The 24,033-nt window shown below is 32.4% G+C and overlaps 2 protein-coding genes and 1 long non-coding RNA gene across 3 annotated transcripts; all 3 read left to right on the top strand.

Moving 5' to 3' along the window:
• Positions 1 to 983: 983 nt before the first annotated feature.
• LOC143059463 (uncharacterized) lies at positions 984 to 7,459 on the top strand. Its single transcript, XM_076232965.1, has 6 exons — positions 984 to 1,055; positions 2,883 to 3,030; positions 5,902 to 6,004; positions 6,269 to 6,362; positions 6,643 to 6,720; positions 7,304 to 7,459. Exons 1-6 carry the CDS (start codon positions 1,053 to 1,055, stop codon positions 7,457 to 7,459), a joined length of 582 nt encoding a protein of 193 aa, XP_076089080.1. The 5' UTR covers positions 984 to 1,052.
• Positions 7,460 to 8,394: 935 nt separating this feature from the next.
• LOC143058630 (uncharacterized) lies at positions 8,395 to 9,513 on the top strand. The gene is made up of 3 exons (XR_012973158.1): positions 8,395 to 8,433; positions 8,902 to 9,007; positions 9,362 to 9,513. It is a non-coding gene; the product is annotated as an uncharacterized LOC143058630 (long non-coding RNA).
• Positions 9,514 to 11,426: 1,913 nt separating this feature from the next.
• Positions 11,427 to 19,803, top strand: LOC143058741 (uncharacterized). The gene is made up of 6 exons (XM_076232191.1): positions 11,427 to 11,565; positions 12,609 to 12,725; positions 13,775 to 13,826; positions 16,340 to 17,059; positions 18,382 to 18,530; positions 19,175 to 19,803. Exons 1-6 carry the CDS (start codon positions 11,437 to 11,439, stop codon positions 19,397 to 19,399), a joined length of 1,392 nt encoding a protein of 463 aa, XP_076088306.1. The 5' UTR covers positions 11,427 to 11,436; the 3' UTR covers positions 19,400 to 19,803.
• Positions 19,804 to 24,033: the final 4,230 nt, after the last annotated feature.

Genomic DNA, 24,033 nt, shown 5'->3' with positions numbered 1-24,033 from the left:
CAACTGCAATCAATCATATGTATTTGTTTACCGATTATTTTACAGAATCTATCGTTTTAATAATTGTCAATTTGTCCTGAATATACATGAGATATTTGCCACTAGACGTAGAGCAAACCACACTGTACACTGAAGATTGAAAGGTCCTTCTTGTTATTCCTCTTTTACTCATATAGCTTTAAACTTTTAAACTATTAATTCCACCTTAACTTTCAAATGTTTTTGTTTGAGCGTTCCTGATGAAGGTAAATCAACTATTTTTAAAGCGTTACAGACGCATGACAATTTTAAAGTGTTGGGTTTTTTTCATTTATAAAGTTGCATCTATATATCCAATATAAAGTTTTTCAGAGAGCAACTGCCTCATTTAGATATAATAGATTGAACCGAAAAAGAAATATCTTTCATGATTAAAATTTGCTGTCTTTATTAACAGATGAAATTGATATTAAGATATCAAATGGAGAACGATCTAGAAGGTCTACAGACCGCTTAAACCTTATAGGAACATATGACCTTGACTTTGAAGTTGAAAGGTCAAATGTTAAGCTTCACCTTGTACGGAATGACAAGGTTCATACGAATGTTCCAATTCATACCATGAAGCATGGCTCAACGAAAAAAATCCATGGACATGAAAACGAGGTATAGTTCAATATTGTTTTTCTCACTTTATATTTTATTTTTCATTTGGATTATTTTTTATTAAGAGGTAGTAATCACATTTTTAAAAGAAAATCCGTTACTGCATCTGCGCCTAAATTCACTGGTTTATCCAGCTGTTTATACTCAATTTAGAATAAATTTCCTGATTACAAAATGATTTTTTGATTGTTCCGTCCAAACCATAGCATGTCAATTTTGCTTCACGAAAACAGTCAAATAGAAAATTATTATCTTAAAAGACATTCTTTGCCGTTTCAAATAGCAACAAAATTCAATGGATTTAAATTGTTATTTAAATGGTTTCTTTTTTAGGATTCAATTTTTATCAAGACGTAAAGAATGGTGCATCATTTGTGATTCAAAGAGATATACAAGGAAAGCAAAATATGGTAATTATGTTTTTCTAAGGCACTAAACACTAGAAATCTGAAAAAAATAAGGAGATAACAACTGTAGGGCACTGTATGGCCTATAATAAGCACAAAAAAAGAACGTGAAATAAAATTGAGAATATTGAAAATTTACAGGGAATGTGCCAAAGAGACAACAACCCGCCTAAAGAGTAAAAACAGCCAAAGGCCACAAATAGGTAACCAGCACATCATGAAAATCCCACATTAGAAGACAGGCGTCAGCTGGCCCCTCGTGTTAAAATCAAATAAGAATATCCATGTTCAATACTTTAAAATCCTGCCAAATATCAAAAACAAGTTATTACATGAAAGATTCAGTAAAGCATTGATAATGTACAATGTCACATCGTGTGTGACTGTAATATCTTCACCATAGACGACACAGCTGGAATATACCGTTAAGGATAGTATACATGTAATCAAAAACCATTTTAAGATAAATTGTTTCGCTCACTTTAAATATACGGGTACAAATGTATAATATTTCTGTATGATAATTTTGCATATAAATACATTTTTTTTTTGTATTCCATTTCCAATAAAAAAAAATCATAGTTTGAAGTAAAAAAAAATGTGTTTAACGTACCTTAATGGTAGTTATTTACAAATTTCTTTTTCAAGGTCTTTTAATATTATAACAGTGTATTAAATTTCAAAGCTCAACAATATTAGGTTATACGATATGAATAAATTGAAAATGAAATGAAGTTACACGATTTCTAGCACGGTCTTCTATATTTTGTGGGAGTTGATATTTACCATTCTGATTTATCAACCAAAAAAGTTTTATGGGATAAAATCATAAGCTCTGTCAATATTGTTAACCTTAATAAACGCACGAAGTACAAATGTAACCTTTCACCAGACTTTTAATCAAAAAAGATCCGTGGACAAGTAATTTAATTGAAATTTGATCATAAGTATACAAACCTTTTATCGTTAAAATGTAATACTTTTGTGTAGCTTATTGGGTACAGAGAATGATATCGCATTTCACTTTCTGAATTAATAAACTCAATTTGAATTTGAATTAGTTCAAAAGTCAACGACCGTGGTTGTCCTTGTTCAAGATATTCCTTTAACTTGAAAAGAAATGCGAATAAGGAATAGATTCTCAAGGACAACACCTAAGCGACCATAAAAAGAACAAAATCGAATAGGATACCCAAATCCCTGTGTTTCGCCTGTAATTGCTGCTGTCCATGTAGTTGACCGCCAAAAATAATATCAATTTATCAGTAACATATGGATTTTTCATTTGTGTCTACTGAAAGTTTAGTGTATCGACCAAAGCAGTAAGTCCCCATTTCAAAATCATGTACCAACTTATATACATGACTTAATATTATGAAAATATGAACCTTGAACCACATATGCAATCGGAGCTATCCTTCCGGACCTCCTGATATCTTCACAATTTTTGGTGTGGATCGTGTTGCCCAATCTTTAGTTTATTTTATGTTGTGTATGACTTTTTCATCGTTTTTCGTTTTTAGCAATGGCTTTGCAAGTTTGTTTTCTAAATATGAATTTAACTTTGATATATTTTGTCTCTGTCACTTTAAAGGACGTAGGGGAACGACCATTTTACTTCAAAAATGGTTTATGGGTTTGGTTTTTTTAAATTATTCTGATCCCGTTAGATGAAAAAATATATTGTGATCAAGCAGATGAAAAAAAAATTTATTTTGAATCATGCTTATCTCGTATACCTTACGTGTTGAAAAACTAACGAAAAAACCATAACCCCACCTTTAACTTAAATGATTGCTCCCTAATTGGATTTTTTTTATGTGATTTCAGTTTGGAACGTTCAGCTTTGCAGGGGAGGAGTATATTATACAGACTTCATCACAGAGAAACTATTCCTCCTTTCATGGAAGACTTGAAAATGTTCATCTTATAAAAGAACGCAAAAGAAATGTTCAATTTGATGACGTTTATAAAATTGGTAAATATGTTCATGGTACTCTGTTTCACTTTATTGTAAACACTGTCTGCGGCTTTAGAAGCTTGAAAACTAAAACTCTTTTGAATTGAAATGCCTTTTAAATTTTAGCATATCAAGCAATTAAAAATTAGGAATATAAACAAACTGTTGTGCACAAAAATTAAAGAACGACTGTATTATTTTTAGCTCACCTGGCCTAAAAGGCCAAGTGAGCTTTTCTCATCACTTGGCGTCCGGCGTCCGTCGTCGTCCGTCGTCCGTCGTCGTCGTTAACTTTTACAAAAATCTTCTCCTCTGAAACTACTGGGCCAAATTAAATCAAACTTGGCCACAAGCATCATTGGGGTATCTAGTTTTAAAAATGTGTCCGGTGGCCTGGCCAACCATCCAAGATGGCCGCCATGGCTAAAAATAGAACATAGGGGTAAAATGCAGTTTTTGGCTTATAACTCAAAAACCAAAGCATTTAGAGCAAATCTGACATGGGGTACATTTGTTAATCAGGTGAAGATATATCTGCCCTGAAATTTTCAGATGAATCGGATAACCCGTTGTTGGGTTGCTGCCCCTGAATTAGTAATTTTAAGGAAATTTTGCTGTTTTTGGTTATTATCTTGAATATTATTATAGATAGAGATAAACTGTAAACAGCAATAATGTTCAGCAAAGTAAGATCTACAAATTAGTCAACAGGATCGAAATGGTCAGTTGACCACTTTAGGAGTTATTGCCCTTTATAGTCAATTTTTAACAATTTTTCGTAAATCTTAGTAATCTTTTAGAAAAATCTTCTCCTCTGAAACTACTGTGCCAAATTTAACCAAACTTGGCCATAATCATCATTGGGGTATCTAGTTTAAAAATGTGTCCGGTGACCCGGCCAACTAACCAAGATGGCCGCCATGGCTAAAAATAGAACATAGGGTTAAAATGCAGTTTTTGGCTTATAACTCAAAAACCAAAGCATTTAGAGCAAATCTGACAGGAAGTAAATTGTTGATCAGGTCACGATGTATCTGCCCTGGAATTTTCAGATGAATCGGACATTTTGTTGTTGGATTGCTGTCCCTGAAATGGTAATTTTATGGAAATTTTGCTATTTTTGGTTATTATCTTGAATATTATAATAGATAGAGATAAACTGTAAACAGCAATAATGTTCAGCAAAGTAAGATCTACAAATAAGTCAACATGACCAAAATGGTCAGTTGACCATTTTAGGAGTTATTGCCCTTTAAATTCAATTTTTAACCATTTTTCATAAATCTTTAAGTTAGTAATCTTTTAGAAAAATCTTCTCCTCTGAAACTACTTGGCCAAATTTAACCAAACTTAGCCATAATCATCATTGGGGTATCTAGTTAAAAAAAATAGGTCTGGTAACTCGGCCAACAAACCAAGATGGCCGCCATGGCTAACAATAGAACATGGGGGTAAAATGCAGTTTTTGGCTTTTAACTCAAAAACCAAAGCATTAAGAGCAAATCTGACAGGAAGTAAAATTGTTGATCAGGTCACGATCTATCTGCCCTGGAATTTTCAGATGAATCGGATAATCGGTTGTTAGGTTGCTGCCCCTGAATTGGTAATTTTGAGGAAATTTTGCTGGGTTTTTTTGTTATTATCTTGAATATTATTATAGATAGAGATAAACTGTAAACAACAATAATGTACAGCAAAGTAAGAACTAAAAATAAGTCAGTATGACCAAAATAGTCAATTGACCCCCTAAGGAGTTATTGCCCTTCATAGTCAATTTTTAACAATTTTCTTAAAATTTGAAGATTTTCAATAACATTTTCCACAGAAAGTACTGTTATAGATAGAGATAATTGTAAGCAGCAAGAATGTTTAATAAAGTAAGATCTACAAACACATCACCATCACCAAAACACAATTTTGTCATGAATCCATCTGTGTCCATTGTTTAATATTCACATAGACCAAGGTGAGCGACACAGGCTCTTTAGAGCCTCTAGTTTCCTGTCTTTAACAGAATATCCTAAAAATGTTGTACTAACTGAATACCCTGCGTAGCGGTTAATTTTAAAGTGTGTACCACATTTTGGATAAACGGAAGAATATTACAGTTACTCCTTTGTAATTTAATTCTTATTATTTCCAGTTTTGAGGAGAAAATCATGAAAAAAAGTTAATGACGTGAAGGTCACATGATAAAATTATGACTATGAGCTGATAGACAAAAAATTTCAGCCAATCAGCTAGAGGACGAGTTGCATCGTAAAAATCATTTCAAATGTTATTAATTTTTTTTTTTATAGTTATCATGTCTTGTACAACTATGAGTTAACTTGTGTTACAATCATCTGCCTGGTTGCTCTTTCTAATATATATTTTTTTTTAATTTATAGGAATAAAACCATTATTTAATGTATATAATTTATACTAATTGATTTATTTATAATATTCTGCTATTTCAAGCATTCGAAGATATTTTTCTGAAGTTAAGATAAAGTGACACACAAAAAAAAGGTACTTTCGATATGAGAAACAGGCAATATCTGCCTTCCTATTTCGTTTTTTTCAAAAGAGAATTTCAGCAAGGGCTCTACAGTGATCCCAGATCCCTTTATTTAATACAACAAATATCTAAATAATATTTTACTTATTAACATGAAATAGCTTTGCGTATGAACTATTTACTTTCAAGCATGTACTTCTTTCTTGTATATGCTTTCAGAACGAGCACGAATTAGAGGTTTCATATCTTTACTGAGTTGTTCGTGTCTTTCGAAAGATCTCTCGGAATACTACTGTGGTTGTCTTGTCTGTTTAGTGGCTACTGAAACTGTTATAATTGTGTTTTTGTCCATTCTGTACCACAACATTGATTTACCATTTAACTTATAGGTGACAGTTTCAAAAATCAGACTAATTACCACAGACGAAAAAGAGCCACTGGAAGCCAACAAATAGAATTACTTATATTTTGTGATTATGCTATTTATAGTTAGTAAGTTTTACTAAGCTGATATATATTATAATTTTATTGATTTAATTTCGAAAAATTAAATTCGATAAAGACAATTTCAGTATCTAATTACACTTTGTATCACTCATCTTATCATTGTTCATTGTGTCAACCTTTTTTTAGTGCCATAGCTATTCAAAGTTGGGGCGCATGGGTGTCAAACTGCTTTCGTTTTAGGATGTATCATTGAAACACTGTTTGTGATGTGATACGATGTTCAACATGGGCTATTGTAACTTTTTTCAGTTGGTATGCTAAGAGTGATAAATCCACAATACAGGAAAAGGAAACAGACGCCCTGACAACAATTCGTCAGTATTATGCTTTTGTTCTGAACGGGGTAAGCGTTGTATAAGGTCTGTTTTGTAAATTCACATATGAATTGTTATAAAGGTAAACTTAATAATATTGGTTTAACTTTCATGCTTGTTATATATATATATGATAATATGGATATTATAGATATATGATAGCAACCCTCAACGTATTGGTTTACGCTTTTGATAATATTACTCAGAATTGATTAAAATCTGAAATGGAAAATTACATAAGTTGAGTAAATTCTATTTCAGTTATACACTTCTAGTAGTAATTTTGCTATATTTATTATTTTGTTTCAGATGGACGCCATGTATAAAAATATCCAAACTTCAGCTTACACAATATCTATTTTATTTGCTGGAATTATTATTTCTCAGGTATATTATATATTTTAAGATTTAAATACTGTCAACCATTTTTTTCTCGACCTGTTCACTTTAGCTGTTCTAGACTATTCATGCAACTTCTATTTGAATACAGCAATTCAATATATTATATAATCGGGTAAAATTAGAGTCACAGTATAGATCGGAAAGCTAGGGAAAAAACAAGGAATATAATCCACGAAAAATTACAGCATACTATATTTTAATGATACATAGTTTAATTCATTCCAATAATTCCATATTTAAACATTCGGTTAGTTTTGTTAGAACGTTAGATGCAATGAAAAATAAAATGAGTTACATGTGCTATATGTTAGAAACAAATGGAGTGTGAATACGCATGTCAGGTAATGCATGCAAAGCAGGAAATGCTTACCCTGTCGACTCACTCGGTCTAGCTAGCTCTTTAAGCTCATGTGGTATCGTCAGTTTTTGTTTGTTATCCTAATTTGTCTCTTTTATATGGATTTATTAGTAAAGAAAATTGGTTAACTACTTAGTTTTTGCCTTCATATTCAATGTTAACAAGACGGTAACCCATCAAACATTTCATGTTAAGTTCCTTTATTTGTAGACACCAGGTGACGCTTCATGGACAGAGAATATTAAAGATGCGTCATTTACCCCCAACAGAGTGGATTCGACTGTTGGTTTAGGGAATTTCCAAACATGGGTGAAGCTACAAACCGGATTACCAGATCACGATCATGCAATGTTGTTTACCCGGTAAATATAATAAGTCTTTACTTTATAAGGATATACTGCAATTTCATTTATTCGCGGAATCTTTTTCTAAATTCCTAACACGTAACTAATATCTCTGAACAATGACTCAGCCTCTTGATAAAAAAACATTGTCTTTTACCAAGCAAATATTAATACGTAAATCCGCTGTATGTGCCAGTCAAATCGATAGACAAAATGTTATTACAAAATTTGCAACAGTTAAGGGAAGAAAGCTGAACTTTTTGTTGTAAATATTCTGAATTGTTAATATTTTTGTAAATATTTAAATAATAAAATTATCATCGTGACCCTATTCGATATTTTCAAGGCTATTATTCATTGATTTAAAACAAAAATCTAAGTGGTGTCGGAATCTGGGGTAAGTACAAATTCATTCAAAGAAAAAGACCGAAAAAATATAATTTTCTGCATAAAAAGGTCCTAAATTTTTTTCAACTCGCTCCGCTCGGCGTGTTCAGGCATCCACATCCAATTTACCCTGGCTAAGCCCTTGGGACTCAGCCTCTTGATAAAAAATATTGTCTTTTACGAAGCAAATATTAATTCGTAAATCAGCTGTATATGCCAGTCAAAGATACAATCATGCAGGTGGAATATATTAAAGGGACATTCACATTCATGAATCGATGACAAATTGACAAACGCTGACAAAAAAAGAAACGAAAATTGACCATAAGACAAAACAACACAACGTAAAAACAAGACTGAGCACTTAAACTCTTGAAGGTAGATTTCGCATTGGCAATAATATCACATTCAAGTTTTTCATACTATCATAGGTCAAAATATGAGATTTTCTTTAATTCACTGGTTAGTCTGAATTAATTGTGTTTAATATGTAAAATCAAACGGCATGTGTCTCCAAAGTTGTAGTGTATCAGCAATTTATACCATCCAACAATTTCCATTTTATTTAAAGATACGATCTGACAGCCTCTGGGTTAACAGGAAATGCAGGTAAGACATTTACAATATCACGTGCTAATATGTATTAGGTGGTTTTAAATATTTAATGTCATGTGTATCTTTTTATATGCATAATTTAAAGGGCATTTGCTACGATTTTTTACACCACAAAAATAGAATATAATTGTCTTTGTTTCATAAATTTATGAACGCTGAGTTGTGAAATACTATTTCGTTATCAGCAGTCAGTTTGATTCAATTTCGTGAAATTTCGTCAACCTTAAAAACAACTTTTCAATGGACCTAAAAATGATACATATATTCGTTAAAAAAATCTGTATATAACTTTCTGATAAGATTAAAATAAGGCCTTGTTCTGACAGTGACTGTAATCAAGATGGTAAAACAAACAAAAGTTGACTGTGTATCCAGCACTGTTTTTTGTAGAAATATTGGTTTGTATTGGGCATACTCTTTAAACTACAATGTACCTAAAATGAGTTGTGACACATTGTATAGGTCTAGCTTTCACTAGTGCTGTGTGTACAGAAAACAGCCAATCCATAGTTGAGGAAAGATTTGATTTCGTTGTCATAACAACAGCAGCACACGAACTAGGACACTGGTAAGCCCTAAATATAGTATTTTTGTTATGTTAGACTAAAACTGTTCCATTCAATACATATGCTTACGATCATTAAGGTGACCATTCTAATAAAATTCTGAAATGCTTATAAACAAGATTTATCCGTTGACAGTTCATATTTTCAGTTACATAGAGCGTAAACATATACACGCTGCACGTAACTGAAAATGTATAAATGCATTCAATGTATAAGCGTCAAGAAAATATTTTTTTAACAATGCTGTTTTGCATTTTGTTGCTTATGGTTAATTTCTGTGTCATTTGGTTTATTGCGACGAATTGTCTCATTGACGTCAATAGCAAGCATACATGTACCACATCTTATTTTTTCAGTTTGAGCGCCAAACATGACGGTACTGGTAACCTGTGTAGTTCATCTGACGCATATATAATGGCACCATCTAGTATGCCACAACAAGGGGCCACTGCAGCACATCCTTGGATATTCTCTTCTTGTTCTACACAATATTTTACCTCATACATCAAACAACTTGATTCGTAAGTTTTAAGTAGTATAAGTTGCAAAACAGAATGCAGAGACAGACTAGAACATCGTTAATAAATATGTCAATAAGAAACCTACCGAAAGATACAACAAAATACAAGGCATGCAATCTTAATTCATTTTGCTTTTTTGAAAAATCAAAATTTGTGATAAAACAGATAATTTATTCCCTATTGTGAATTATTTAGATGGTGACGTTTCCTTGTCTTCATCTTATGGTGTTTATATATCTCAACTTGTTCGATTCGCTCGTGCATATAACAACGTATTTGATCTTAACGAAAGCAATCTATGTATTACTGAAGAATTATTGCACAAGACTTTTCGAAATCACAAACTATTCAAAACATTTTCTAAATTTTATCATAGGAACAAGGACTTCATTCGTAAAAAAAACAACATACAGACATCTTATAGGTTCGGGTATTTCACATCCAATCTGTTATTGTAATATTATTTACAAAGCAAGTAAATGTCCGCATTCACTGCAAAAAATAACCAAACATTTAAAAACAGATTTAAATTATTTAGAAAGGATATTGTTACGATACTGTTGTCAGGTCGTTAAAGATGGTATATTTTGGTATTAATATCAGTTCAGGATTTATAATTGTGTCACAAAACATTTACTATATGCTTTGTACGGTTATAATTGTTTACTCCAAACGAGTGTTTCGTCTTTAAAAGACTCATGAGTCATGATCGTATCAAAAAAGTCCTTCCAAATAGGTATTCTTAATGAACAATTAATCCTTCTTTTTTCGAAAAATTCAAAGTTAAGCAAATATTTTTTTTTCGAAAATGTGACCATATTAAATTATTCAATAGATTAGAAAAAACAGTCACAAACAGACTTGGATCTACCATTATTATTCACTAACTTACAAACTAAACAATTGTCTTTTACATGTATGCTTACTTTACTGAATCTTGTTTTCCTTTGATAAAGCATAGGCCATTGACGATATTTTTTCACCTAGTTCTATTACTTTGCTAGCCTGTCTAGATCATGCCACTTGTATCCTTTTTCTACATCTTAGCTAAAATGTTTCTTCTCAAGTGTATATTGGTTTGCCCCTGATTTGTGGGTCAATTATAATCGGAATTGCTGTTATTTGCATTTGGCTTCCTCAGTGTGTGCATTATTCATTTTTTCTCTTGTTTAAACTCTTTATCAAGTGGGGATTGTATTTTCCTACGGATCTTGGTTTGATATCTTTTCATGCCATCGGATGTTAAGGATGCGCCTGCAGGTTTATTCTTGATTTACAAGTCTCACTCCACATAAGAGTGCATGTATACTAGTAACAAAAAACAAAAACCACTGACGAACTGTTGTGGTCCATCTCTCCAAATAACTGTCTAACGGAAATCAAATTCAGTTAAAGTTAAATATACATATAATTGGTGTACAAATTTGATCAATAATAGATTCAGTGGTTGTCGTTTGTTTCTGTACAGTATATCTTTTTTAGATCATTGTATTATACATAAACCAGGCCGATCTTTTTCTCAATTGAATTGTTTTCAGTATTTCTTGTTTTATACATAAACAAGCCCGTTTATCGGCTTTGCTTATTTTTGATGGTTGTACGGTGACCTATTATAGGTTTTAACGTGTAGGTCATTCGTCTCTAGTGGAGAGTTGTCTCATTGGCAAGCATTTCACATCCTCGTATATTCGTATGAATGCCATAACCATTTGTTTTGGTTTTTTTTCGTTTTCTTACATCTGTGCATATAACCAATCATTTATAACGATTTATAGTGCAGAAAATTTAGGAAACTCGATACAATTGTGTTTTCTACTGACGAAAAATATGGGAAAGTATATCTAGAAAAATTGTATAATTTTCAAAATAAATATGGCGCTTTTTATATCCATAGGGTTAATAACAATTGTATGAAGACATTAAGTCCAAGTTTTGACCCGACAGCTCAATCTCCTTACGACCAGTTTCTAGCAGGACAAGTATATAATGCAGATAGTCAATGTGTACAGCTGCACGGAGATGGATCATACTTGTGCAGGGTAAATAAAAATACAGTAATATTGTAAACCAACTTATTTTCGGGGATACTTTATCTCGCGTTTAATCTATTCATGTCCACTTCGTGTCTATTTAATATCGAGATTTTCTAATTTACTTGATGTAGTTTAATAAAAGTTTCTACATTGCATGCGTCCGAAGCGCTTTTGCAGATTACTGAACCAGGATCGCTCAAAACAGTATATTTTCAACTGTTTTCTGTATTATACATCGTCAATAGCATAATGAATCATGTTATATGGTCGAATCAGTGTTCTTCACATTTGGCTATATTACGACGGTCATTTTTGGATGATGGATTAAACAGGAGTACATTGAAACAAACCAATGAACTTCGACAGGAAAACTGGTGGTCATTGTCAATTGAAGTTGAAAATACTTTGACAAAGAGGGGTTTATGACACATAGAGGTTTAGTTCTCACAACCTCAGTGTTGATAAGCTAATAACCACTGTAGATGAACTGCGAATTCTGTAATACTGTCATCATAATATAAGGTAGTTTTACTGACACCAAACTAATGTTTTATCAAATATGCTTCAACAAAACAATGTTCTAGCTCTTAAAAAATAGGAGTAACTGTACGAGTATTACTGTTTATAGTTTGAAAGGCACATGACTTTGAATGTCACGTGTGAAGTTTATTTTGGCGTTGGTAGTATGTCTTCGATTCACGATCAGTATCGTCCGCGTTTCTTAATTAGAACACACGCTTGGAGTCGATAAACTCGTCCATTGTTTGATTTTTAAAATAGTGAAAGTTTAGATCAAATTCAGAAAAGGGAATTAACGCTAGAAACAAATCCAATAACTATGTTGTCATATAGGTCAAAGACAGCGAAACACTACTTCCTAATTTTAACGTAAATCTAACGTGTTATCAATTTCAGTCGTTCCATCCCATAATTCTATTAGAGAAGTTACAATTTCTTTAAATATATACCTTAGGAAATTGTATATGAGATAGACCTTTATTAGAAATCTTTGCTGCTGTTAATTTATTTCCATATTTTTATAATTAAAGGAACAATACAACGCCGATTTTTCGACAATATGTAATATTCTTTGGTGTTACAAACAAGACATTGCTCAATGCCAGTCAGCGGTTGCAGGGACAGGAACGCAGTGTGGCAATCAAAAGGTGAGTGAATTAAAACTCATTTGATCTTAGCTAAACCATTGTTCCCATTATTTAGAGGCATACATGATATTATACAGTTCTTTTATTCGTGTGATACAGAACGATAAAGACTATTGTCATGACTTCATTTGCCGTAGTGCTACTAGGTTTAATATTATCAAACTTAACTGTCATAGAACTGGTGTTTTAAAACTATTCTTTTTTAAATACTTTAATAATTGTATTTTGTATACTAGTATTGCTTTCGAAGGTAAACCTTCTGATATTTTCTAATAAACTTACTACACAAAATATTTGTTAAGGTTCATGATAACAAATGGACAAATATTTTCACCTCAAAAACCACTCTGTGTACAGACTTACCTGTGCTGTTTGGAAAGTTTTAATACCTAGCATCCACTAGATATATAAAAGTTAAATGCATTTTTTATTTAAGAAAGATAAAATCTTTCTTGGTTTTTGATGGGCATTTTTTTTTCCCTTTCTGCAGAAGGTACAAAAATAAACAAACACATGAATTACTTTGACACTGTCCACTCACAGATACTCAGATACACTCTTTAACTCACCTATAGTTGTGAAGATACCTCTTGTCCATTTCAATTAAGGACAATCGAAACAATACAAACTGGTTTTTTACCTGAGGGTGCATCTCATAGTTGTACCACAACTTAGTTAATTTTCACACCTTTAGCATGAAGGAAAAAAATGCCCATCAAAATCCAAAAGAGATTTTATCTTTCTGAAACACAAAATACATTTAACTTTATTATATCTAGTGGATGCCAGGCATTAAAATTTTTCCAAGTTCACAGGTAAGTCTGTACTCAGAGTAATTTTTGGCATGTAAATACAGCCATATTAGTCCGTTTGCTATGATGAACCTTAAGAGATTGATGTTTTGCAATTTCATCTCTCAAAGTAATAAACTATCATTGTCTATAGAGAAAAAAAACAGTTCAGTGATATTCAAGAATGCGTTTATTATACAACTTGGTCAAACAGTGTTTTATATTACGTTAGATAACAAATTGGTTTTACCATTTTAGTGGTGTGTTTCTGGCGTGTGTACCCAGGATGTTAAAGCCCCCAAAGGGAACGGTAAGGTTAATTCCTCGAACATTAGAAGAGAAATAATGTAAGTACAGTCGAGGCTGAAGTTAGAAAAGGAACAAGTTGAAGAGATACCTGCAAAACGGTGGTAACGAATCTGTGTGGACTACACAGGGGTCTGGCGTACAAATTATAAGCCTGGATGTCTTTGATGAGAGCTAGCAATTAATTGCATGTGGAATAAAATGAAAATTTATAGTCACACTAATCCATGCATGAATTAATCAGCGATGAAATTTATGAACGTATTGAATAAGTTGAATCTGGAAGTAAAAAGGGATGATCCAAATACCAAATTATGAAAAAAAGTAAAATCACAAAAATACTGAACTCAGAGGAAAATCAATTCGGAAAGTCTATAATCACATGGCAAAATCAAGTAACACAACGCATCAAAAACGAATGGACAAGAACTGTCATATTCCTGACTTGGTACAGGCATTTTCAAATGTAGAAAATGGTGGATTGATCCTTTTTTTATAGCTAGCTAAACCTCTCACTTGTATGACAGTCGCATCAAATTCCATTATACTGTCATCGATGTGTAAACAAAAGAAACAGACGCAATAGGTAAAAAGGTAAAAAAATATATATTTTACTTGAATATGTGGCAATAATGTATTACCTGTCCTAAGTTGTATTGTGTCGTTTTTAGAATACTTTTGTTATAATTTAGAGAATTTGGTTGCAGGGGAGGATAGTATCTCTTTAACAATTTTAGAGCTGGGGACGATTTAGAGCTTGGCATATTGTACTAACACCTTTCTAGACTATTTTCCCCCTGGATGTATTATTAGTATTTTTTGATAGGATACTGTCTCCTTGGGGAAATAATCTACATCTCTTTGTCTTCATCGACATTAATAACAATTGCACCTATCAAATACGTTCCAAAGACTACTTTAAATATTACATATATATATGAATGTAAGTACCTGCGTAATTTATTGTTTTTTATAACCATTTTATCTGTCTAATTATTCACTGGTGAATATACATTACCTACCGTGATCATTTATTCTAATATTGTTATGACGAATGAAGTATCATGGTATTCAGGTTTTAGTTAACCAAGAGATGTAGTTCTAGCCTCCGTTTCTTTGACGATTGGCTTTGCAAAGAAACACTTGATTTTCAAAATGTCTGAACGATAGAGACTATTACAATTCGAGAAACAACACAGAATGGCAGGCAACAGTCCAGTGCATTATCAAACTCCGAAACAGCGGTTACGTCCTCTTTACTACGCTACATTGACTTTAGCGAAGCAACGTCACCACTGTTTCGGAGTTTGGTGCATTATATATATTAGTACGTTTTATTTGTAGTATCATTTCGACCTATTAGTTTGAATGCTCCTCTTGTATATTTCGTCTCTCTTTTGTTCTGTTAAATGCAATGGCAATGATGTTATAGTCGATCTTATTATGAAAAAAAAAAGGATTCGTTGATTTCAACTACTTGATTTGATTTTAAAAAACAAAGACACTTACACTGTCTGTTTTGCTTTTAGTGTAACACCTAGGTCCTTTACTGTTTAATTGCTATTTTCTCCGGGGAAAAGGACAAAAATCTAAAAACAAAAAAATACCTATTATGAATGATTATATAACTCAACATATTTTTTTATGTCTAACATAAAAATCCAAAACTTATTAAAAACTTGCCGCTAATTTTCACATAGTTTGAAAATATATTTCATAAAAGTACACATTCCAGCTCAGTCTTTATTTGACGATTGAGTTCCGGAAATTGTTTGCTCAAACAATTAGTACGTTATATATTTTATATTAGTCTGTGATTTGTCAAAACTACAACTTAGTCCAGTTTTGTTCATTGTTCATCTGAGCGCATCAGTACTGTGTCAATGCATAACATTACACAATGAGACTAAACATTTTTTAAAACTTTTGTTTATAAGATATTGAATTATTAGTACCTTAACACCGAGGTTTTGCAACCCCCGGAAATAGATTGCTTTCACAGTATCTTGTATAACCTTTTTGAATTTTCTGTTTTTAATCCACAATATTTATATTTGATTGGCGCTAACTGATGAGTGTCAAGTAGACAAAACACACATCTGAATGACCGTGGCGTGCCAAATTAGTAGCCTTGTATCTTTGAATTGTTCTAAATCCCAAAAAACGAAGATAAACATGGATCCAAATGTGAAATTACTATATACTACTAGTTCATTCAACTATTCTTTATGTTATATTTTTTTTTATTATTTTTTTGTCTAGCATAAATATCAATTTAGCCGGAAAGCTGTAAAAATAAACCACATTTTACGGATTTGGCTATACTTTTTGGACCTTTTGGATTATAGCTCTTCATCTTTTATATAAGCTTTGGATTTCAAATATTTTGGCCACGAGCATCACTGAAGAGACATGTATTGTCGAAATGCGCATCTGGTGCAAGAAAATTGGTACCGTTAATTGTATTACCTAGTACAAGACCATAGTATTTTTGTAATAAAATTAACTCTTTTACAGAAAACTGTTTGTATGGTGACAGGAAAGGTATTATATTTAGTAACGTTGGTTGGACATGCGCAGATGCGTATGCTAGCAATCCAGGCCTATGTACTTCTCAACCTGTTGTGTCTCAATTTTGTTGTGGTTCATGTTTCCCTGAAACAACGACATTACCTATTTCAACACAACGTTATGTCACTAGTACAGAACATTTTACAACAGAGGGTTCGGATACATCTACGCCGTTAAAAACTACTCCTACGGAACCAGAAACCACTTCCGAAACTAAAACAACAATGGAAAAATCTACTGAATCAAAAACTACAACTCCCGCAATTCATACAACAATGGCAGATACTACAACACCTCAAAAAATAACGACCAACACTTCAACAACTTCAAGTGTTGCAACAACACCTAAATCACCATCGACAGAACAGGTAGAAACTACATCAGCTACCACTACAACAACAAAACCGAAAAGTTCAACTAAAGGTGTGACTACAACAACGGAATTAACAACGAGACTTGAAGAAACGTCGAAATCAACAACAGAACATGTTAAAACTACCACAACTGTTCTAACCTCAACGGCCCAAAAAGTTGGTACAACCAAAACTATAACAGAATCAACACCGACACAGAAAGCAACAATAGTATCAACAGACACAACTCAGCAGCCAGGCACATCTACTCTTAATGAAACTGATGTTGTAGATAATATTTACAGTATTATAGGTAGGTTAACAATGTTAACATCAATTCAATTAACAATGATTATAGTCTTGACATGTTAAACGTCAATTATCAGAGTTCTGATTCAAGGGGTTTTACTTGATTTTTGTACGAAGAAGTACATCTGATACTTTTCTTCGATCATGCCAAGCTCTGTATCCTTGTTCGGGTTTGGCTTTACTGTTGGCAATTTTGTTTGTTAGCTCTTCAGCCTTTGTTTTTAGATTTGATTTACAGATAAATTTGTATCGAGCTTTACGGAATATCCAGTAATAGTTTAACAGTGAACTGTATCACTAGAACGTGTACTCTTCTTCTTCTTCGTCTTCTTCTTCCATATAAGAGTTGGGTTCCTTTAATGAAACGTTTAAACTCTGCGGGACTACGCATGGTGACATTACATATCTAGTCCTCTAAAGCTATATATACAGTATTTACAATAAAATCAGGTTGTTACGGTTAAAATTATGTACAATCGTTCAGTCTGGTATTAATGTGTTGTCTGTAGCCCTGAGCGGAAAACCCTGGAAGGTAATGTATTTCATTCCATGATTGTTCTTGGAAAGAAGGAGTTCCTGTAGAATCACTGGTGACCCTCTGTTGGTAAAACTTGTGTCCTCCACGAGTTCTACTGTCGCCACCTTTGAGGTAAGTACTCTTGTTGATGTCTATCAGCTCATTCTGGATACGATAGAGCATGCATAACCTGTTATCCGGGCATGTAATTAATGTATTTTAGGAACAATAAAGGACCTAGTACTGTGCTCTGTGGCACTACTGACAGAACATAGTCTTGTTGAGATCTGGCCCCTTCCAATACTACCTGTTGTTTCCTGTTTGATAGTAATGAACTGATCCAGTAGTTTGTCCGGCCCCTTACTCCATAAAATTTGAGTTTGTACAGTAGTCTTGAATGAGGAACCTTGTCAAATGCCGTTTCAAAGTCCAGGAGTATGATGTCAATCTGGGTGCCATTTGAAATGTATTTGGCTATACAATCAATAGTGATGATGAGCTGTCTTTCACATGATCTGCGTTTCCTGAAACCATGTTGGTTGTCACAGAGTATATTTTGTTGATCACAATGTTTCATTATGCTACTGTGAACTATATGCTCTAACAGCTTACATGTGATGGAGGTAAGGGAGACTGGACGATAATTGGCCGCTAGGTGAGTATCCCCTTTCTTGTAAAGTGGCACTATGTTGGCATCTCTCTAATCTTGTGGAACTTCTCATTGTCTCCCATTTATATTGCCCAGTAATAAATATTTTCAATAAATAAGTTACAAATTTTTTTTTATTTTTTTTTTATTCATATTGTAGACCCAGTCGTGATAGGAGTAGGTATTGCAGTGATTAGTTTGACCATCCTTGGCATCGTTATACTTTGTCTAACAGTGTACTATAGAAGACAGGGAAAACACTCTAAATACCACAGTCGGAATACAAAGGATTTTAAAAGATCTTCAGAGGTATGAATTGGAATCATTTTACACAGATGCATGACTTTTGTCATAGTAGTCACATTTTGAACAACGGGAATGTTTAACACATTGTTATTTTCGAAGAGCATCCTATGTTACTATGTTACTAGACTAAGTATAATTTGGTTTCATAATTGTGACCGACACACTAAAACCTGAAATATGTCGAATTAAACTTAGGAGGCACATCTTGTTAATTAACAAACACGTTGATTAAGCTGTAAAAACTCTATCATAATTAAGAACATTAATGCTCATCGACTTTGAACTTGATTTAACTTTTTTTATGTGTCACTCATGAGTCTTTTGTAGACGAAACGCGCGTATGTCATGCTAATTTGTACTTCTTAACATCACTTATTTGAAAATCGATACGCTTTCAAATCCTTGTTTTCTCCCTAGAAATGTTCACATAGTTAATGACTCAAAGATGGTACATCATATACAAACGTACAAACATTTCCTTATGCATTCATATAAAATTCAGAATACTATTCATTGTAGGTACATCAGTTTGACAAGCAAAATCTGAAAAAAATATTGCAATAAATCGAAACAAAAACATTGACTTTATTGAAATCACTTTTGATAGTACTTTACACTAACCTGATTAATGTCTTTTGTTTTTTCAGTCCGATTATTTTGCATACGATAACCCCTCAACTCCAGTAATGGTAAATGGAAGATGGCCGCGGAGGGTGTTGCATGGAGAACCCTATTCACCGCATAACATATACATATACGATAACCATTCGACAATCTCAAAAGAAGTTATAAGACCTGTCTGGAATGCACAATATCATTATCAAGATAACTATTCAAAAATGGACGATTATAATTATGTTGACCGATATTAAATGTTTAAAAACTGTACTGCATTTTCTTATTTGTACAAATGTGATACAACCTAAAAAAAACACATATATTTTAAAACGGCTATAGACGTTTATATACATGGACATTCATACTACAGCATATACTTTTTGACTGTATATCACAGCATTAGATAACAATCATTGTCAATAACGAGGTAGAAAAAGTGTTCTGAAAGCATGCTTCGGAAGATGGAAAAATAAAGTATTTAATATGTAAACAATGGCATGATTAAGAGAATTTCGAATGTTAAAAATAATGGGATTCGGAAGGATTGCCAATAAGACAAATAAAATTTATCTACCAATGACCAAAATGACGTAGACGTAAGCAACTATAATTGGTCTCTGTATAGTTTTCCTGTAGTTGTTTTAATTAAAGAAAATGTACAGTTACTGATTAGTAATAAAAGTAATAAACAAATTCTCATGGTTTGGATTTCAATGTTTTCTTGTTAGTTGCTAAACGTTCAGTGGTAAATATTTCCTGTAGATTCAAGACGAGAATAATGTCATTTCTGAATCTATTGGGAAGGTTTTGTAAAGTTAATCGACTAGGCCAAAGGGAAAGAAATTTGAACATCAACTCATGAAAAACAGGATTATTTAAGTTAGGGCAGCAATTTGCTCTGTGACATGATCTTTGGAATTGTTACAACTAGCAAGGTCTTTCTTATTTGAAGAGAGCGCGACAATCCCCCTACAGAAGATATTGGACTGACCACATCCCCCAACCCATTTCGAGCAGATGTGGATATATACGAATAAAAATGATGTTCCAAAAAGGCATACAGACAGAAAAAAAATTGAAGTTGGTACTCCAGGAATTTATTCACATATTAGCATTTAAAACTAAATTTACGTTAAGCAGCTATAGCCTGCTGTACTCGAGGTTTGATACTAAAGGAGGAAAATGATCAGATTGGGTGGAGTTTGTATTTTATTTCAATGTATATCCATTTTTATTACCGTCCTTGCTAAAATGAGACAAACATTGAGAAGATCTAGTTTTCAGTGTTTACAGGGAAGGTAATATTTTCTCACTAGATTTTTTACTGTACATGTACTTTGTTGGGACTAGTATCAAATAACTGGTCAGCATCCATTGAACCAGTTATTTCAGCAGATTTTAAAAAAAAATATGTAATTATCTTTAAAGATTTACATTTGAAGTCCTTAAAATTATAAGCACTAATACAAATTTCTCTCACAGTATGCAAAATACTTTGAGTGGAATGTATAGCGAATGCCATTCAAGTGAGAGGTTTAGCTAGCTATCAAAATCAGGTTAAACCGTGGGAAAAGCCTGTACCAAGTCAGAAATATAATAGTTGTTATCCATTCGTTTAGTGTGTTTAGGCTTTGCTTTTGCCATTTGCCTGGGAACTTTTCGGTTAGAATTCTCCTTGGATTTTGGTATTTTGTTATTTTAATTTTGATAATGATTTTTGATTTCACTCGTAGTATTTTATACATACAAACAACATACAATTTCTGTACACACATTATCTGAATGAAAGAAGTCGAAAGTGCAAAAGTTATCTTAAATCCTTTACTTGTCGGGGAATGTTAGTTGACAATGTCGAACATTTGTCATGCACTTTGGATATAGTATTTTCTTATTTGGCAAAATAAGTATAAACAACCAATTATTAATTCAGAATGATATAATATATTGTATGTGGGTCTTATTCCGGCCATTGATATTTTTTTTAATTTAACATACATTTGGAACTTGCAAATAGTATAATCTTAATTTCTTATTGATATTATTTAGTTGACACAATCAATCTTCCGTGTTTAAAAGTTAAAGTCATAAGAAACGAGTGACCGATGAAAAATACTGTTCTTCCAATTCTTGAACTAATGCATACAAACATCATAAACTTAGTCTTCAGTGCACGAATTTATCATTTTGTTCGTGTAAATTTCGTATAATCGTTAATTTTTTTTTTCAATCGGTCAGTTTTGTTGTGAAAATATGGCAGGTAATTAAAGCTCGTGTTTTGAAGCCGAAGTTTAACGATTGTCACCTGTTTGTCAACAATCGACAAAAAATCAACAAAAAGCATGGAAATTGAGCACGTGTTTAACATGTAAATTCAGATAATAGTTTATTTTAAGGACATCCATGCGTATTGTGATCACCAGATTTTTACGAGATGGGTCACACTGAGATCACTTTGCATACGGAAAATTTGTCCGGGGAATTTTATCTTTTTTATCCCTATGATAACTTCCTTGTGCATCTAACTGCACTAAAAAGTGAATGTGGCCTTTTTAAATTTACAGCCTGAAGAAGATTTATAAAATACAATTAGAAGCAAATAGTTCGCTCTAGAATATACAAAGTAGGTAAATATCTTTATGCATGAACAGATTGTGCCATTTACTTTCCTTCTTTTACATTCACTTTCATATCAATTAATAACCACTTGGTCGATGCCATTGCTGGTTAATGTTTCGTCCACTTGTTATCAACAACTCAGTAGAATGCACATTGTTTTGACATGAAATATCATCGATATGGTAATTTTCTAAAACTCATCTTAAATACCAGTTTTATATATTTTGTTAATAAAATTTGAATTATTCGAAAAACTATGGTTTTCAATCACTAAGCATAGACGGCCTTATCCCTATTTTCATAACTTTTCAGAATTTTCAGCATCAAATGATCTATAACTTCTTGTTTGTTTGATAGGGCGTTCCAACTTTTTAATTAGAGTGGACGAAATGAACGTCTGGAGTAAAGAGGTTCTAGCCTTGTATCTATGATAATGTATTTGTTTCATATTGCCGTATCCAATCTTTATTTTATTTTCTATAGAACTATTGTCTTCCGTGTTAAACAGTTAGTGTTTTATTTCATTAATATAAAAAGAAATACAATTGAATTGATACTGTGTATCTTAACTTTGATATTTCATTAATTGTTTGATCTTTGTATTAAGGATATATTTTTTGGTCAAAATATTGAAATGAAACAAAAGTTTTTTTTATTGCTTTCAGGACTAAACTCTAGTATGATAATCCAAGATTAATATTATCAATCATGTGCTAGATGATATAAATAACCAGCAAACAATATATTTTAGTTTTAAATACACAATATATTGAGTTAGATAAGAAGTGAAACACCAGCCTGAGGGTACATTTTTTCTTTTCGATTTCGAAGAAAAATCCAACAATTTTTATAACAAAGAAATTTGATCAGTTTTTTGTAAGATTTTATCAACCTTGTAAGTATAATGCACATATATAGAAACATTTTGCGTAATTTTCACAGTTTTCAAATTTTAGAGTCGAGTGTTTAAAAAACCCTATATTGCAGTTCTCCAAAAAATATATATGTACATTGGAGTGTAAATTTATAAATAATGTGTTCATCTTGCAAAGGTTATTAAAAAGTGACACGAAACTGGAAAAAAATGTATAAAGACAAAACTGTTTGCGAAGCAACGCGTAGCCAAGTGTTTGAGGGACCATTATCTGTTACTATAATGATTTTGACACTTTTCGGTTCAGAGTGATATTATCTAGAAAGAAGACCATTTTTGGTTTCAAAAAACAATTAGTCATAAAATTGTATAATTCGGGATTTACACCTCACTTAATAGCTTATTTTTAAATGTTATTATCTTCTTAATACGTTTCTGACAAATATCAATGTTTCGCGATTTTTTTTATTTTTTTTTTTTTTCATTTGGGGGAGGGGGGTATGTTTAAGCTCTCAAGTATGTAGACTTAGGCCGTGTTCACACCAAACGCCGTGTACAGTAAACATGTTTACATTTGGTTTAATGTAATGTACACGTTTATCACATTAAATTTGTTCACATCGATACACCTTGTTTAGTTACCTGTACATAAGATGTGTTCACACTTGTAAACTATATGTCATTAAAATGTTCATTACGTAGAACCGAATTCAAATTTTCGGACAACTTTTCTAGCAGTTAGGGAACGACCATTTGATTTTTAAAAAAAAGGGGGGTGGGATTTTTCCACAATTGATAAAAAAAAAATCCGGTCATACAGATGTTTAGAATGAAAAAATATTCTGAATCCAATATTGATTGGTAACATCGAGAAAAAAAAACTAAATATTAACTTCCGCGCAAGAAAAAATCTGACTCAGAACCATACCACCCTTCCCCACTTTTAAAAGTAAAGTGGTTGCTCCTTTAAGAAAGTCATTTTGGATGATTTGCAGTAGTTTAAAGATGTCTCGATTACGGAATAACAACGTAGGCTGCATCAGCGTGCTTACAGACGAAGAAAAAGAATTGCAATGTTAAGGACCACTACATTTGTATCTTTTTGTTTGTTTCAAATGGTATTTTTTTCTCCAAGGAGTATTTGGCAAAGGGAGGGGGTATTTTTTTTTAAATTTCTATTTGTATTTTTACGGATCTGAGATACTACACAAACAAACAATTAACCTCACCCTTTTTCAGTAATGCATTTATGAGTGAATCGTTGTTTGAGTAAAGACCAGTAGCAAGTATTTCTGTCAGTGTGTACGTCCAGTCGATTCGGAAAGACTTTTTCAAATGAATTATGTGTTCGGCAATGATGATGGATGAGTCGTAATAAGGGGTTATAAGGCTACGTAA

Source organism: Mytilus galloprovincialis, chromosome 14 (assembly GCF_965363235.1).
Source record: "Mytilus galloprovincialis chromosome 14, xbMytGall1.hap1.1, whole genome shotgun sequence".
Lineage (NCBI taxonomy): Eukaryota > Metazoa > Mollusca > Bivalvia > Mytilida > Mytilidae > Mytilus > Mytilus galloprovincialis.
Note: the sequence above shows the minus strand (reverse complement) of the source record. Positions and strands in the feature narration are given on the sequence as shown.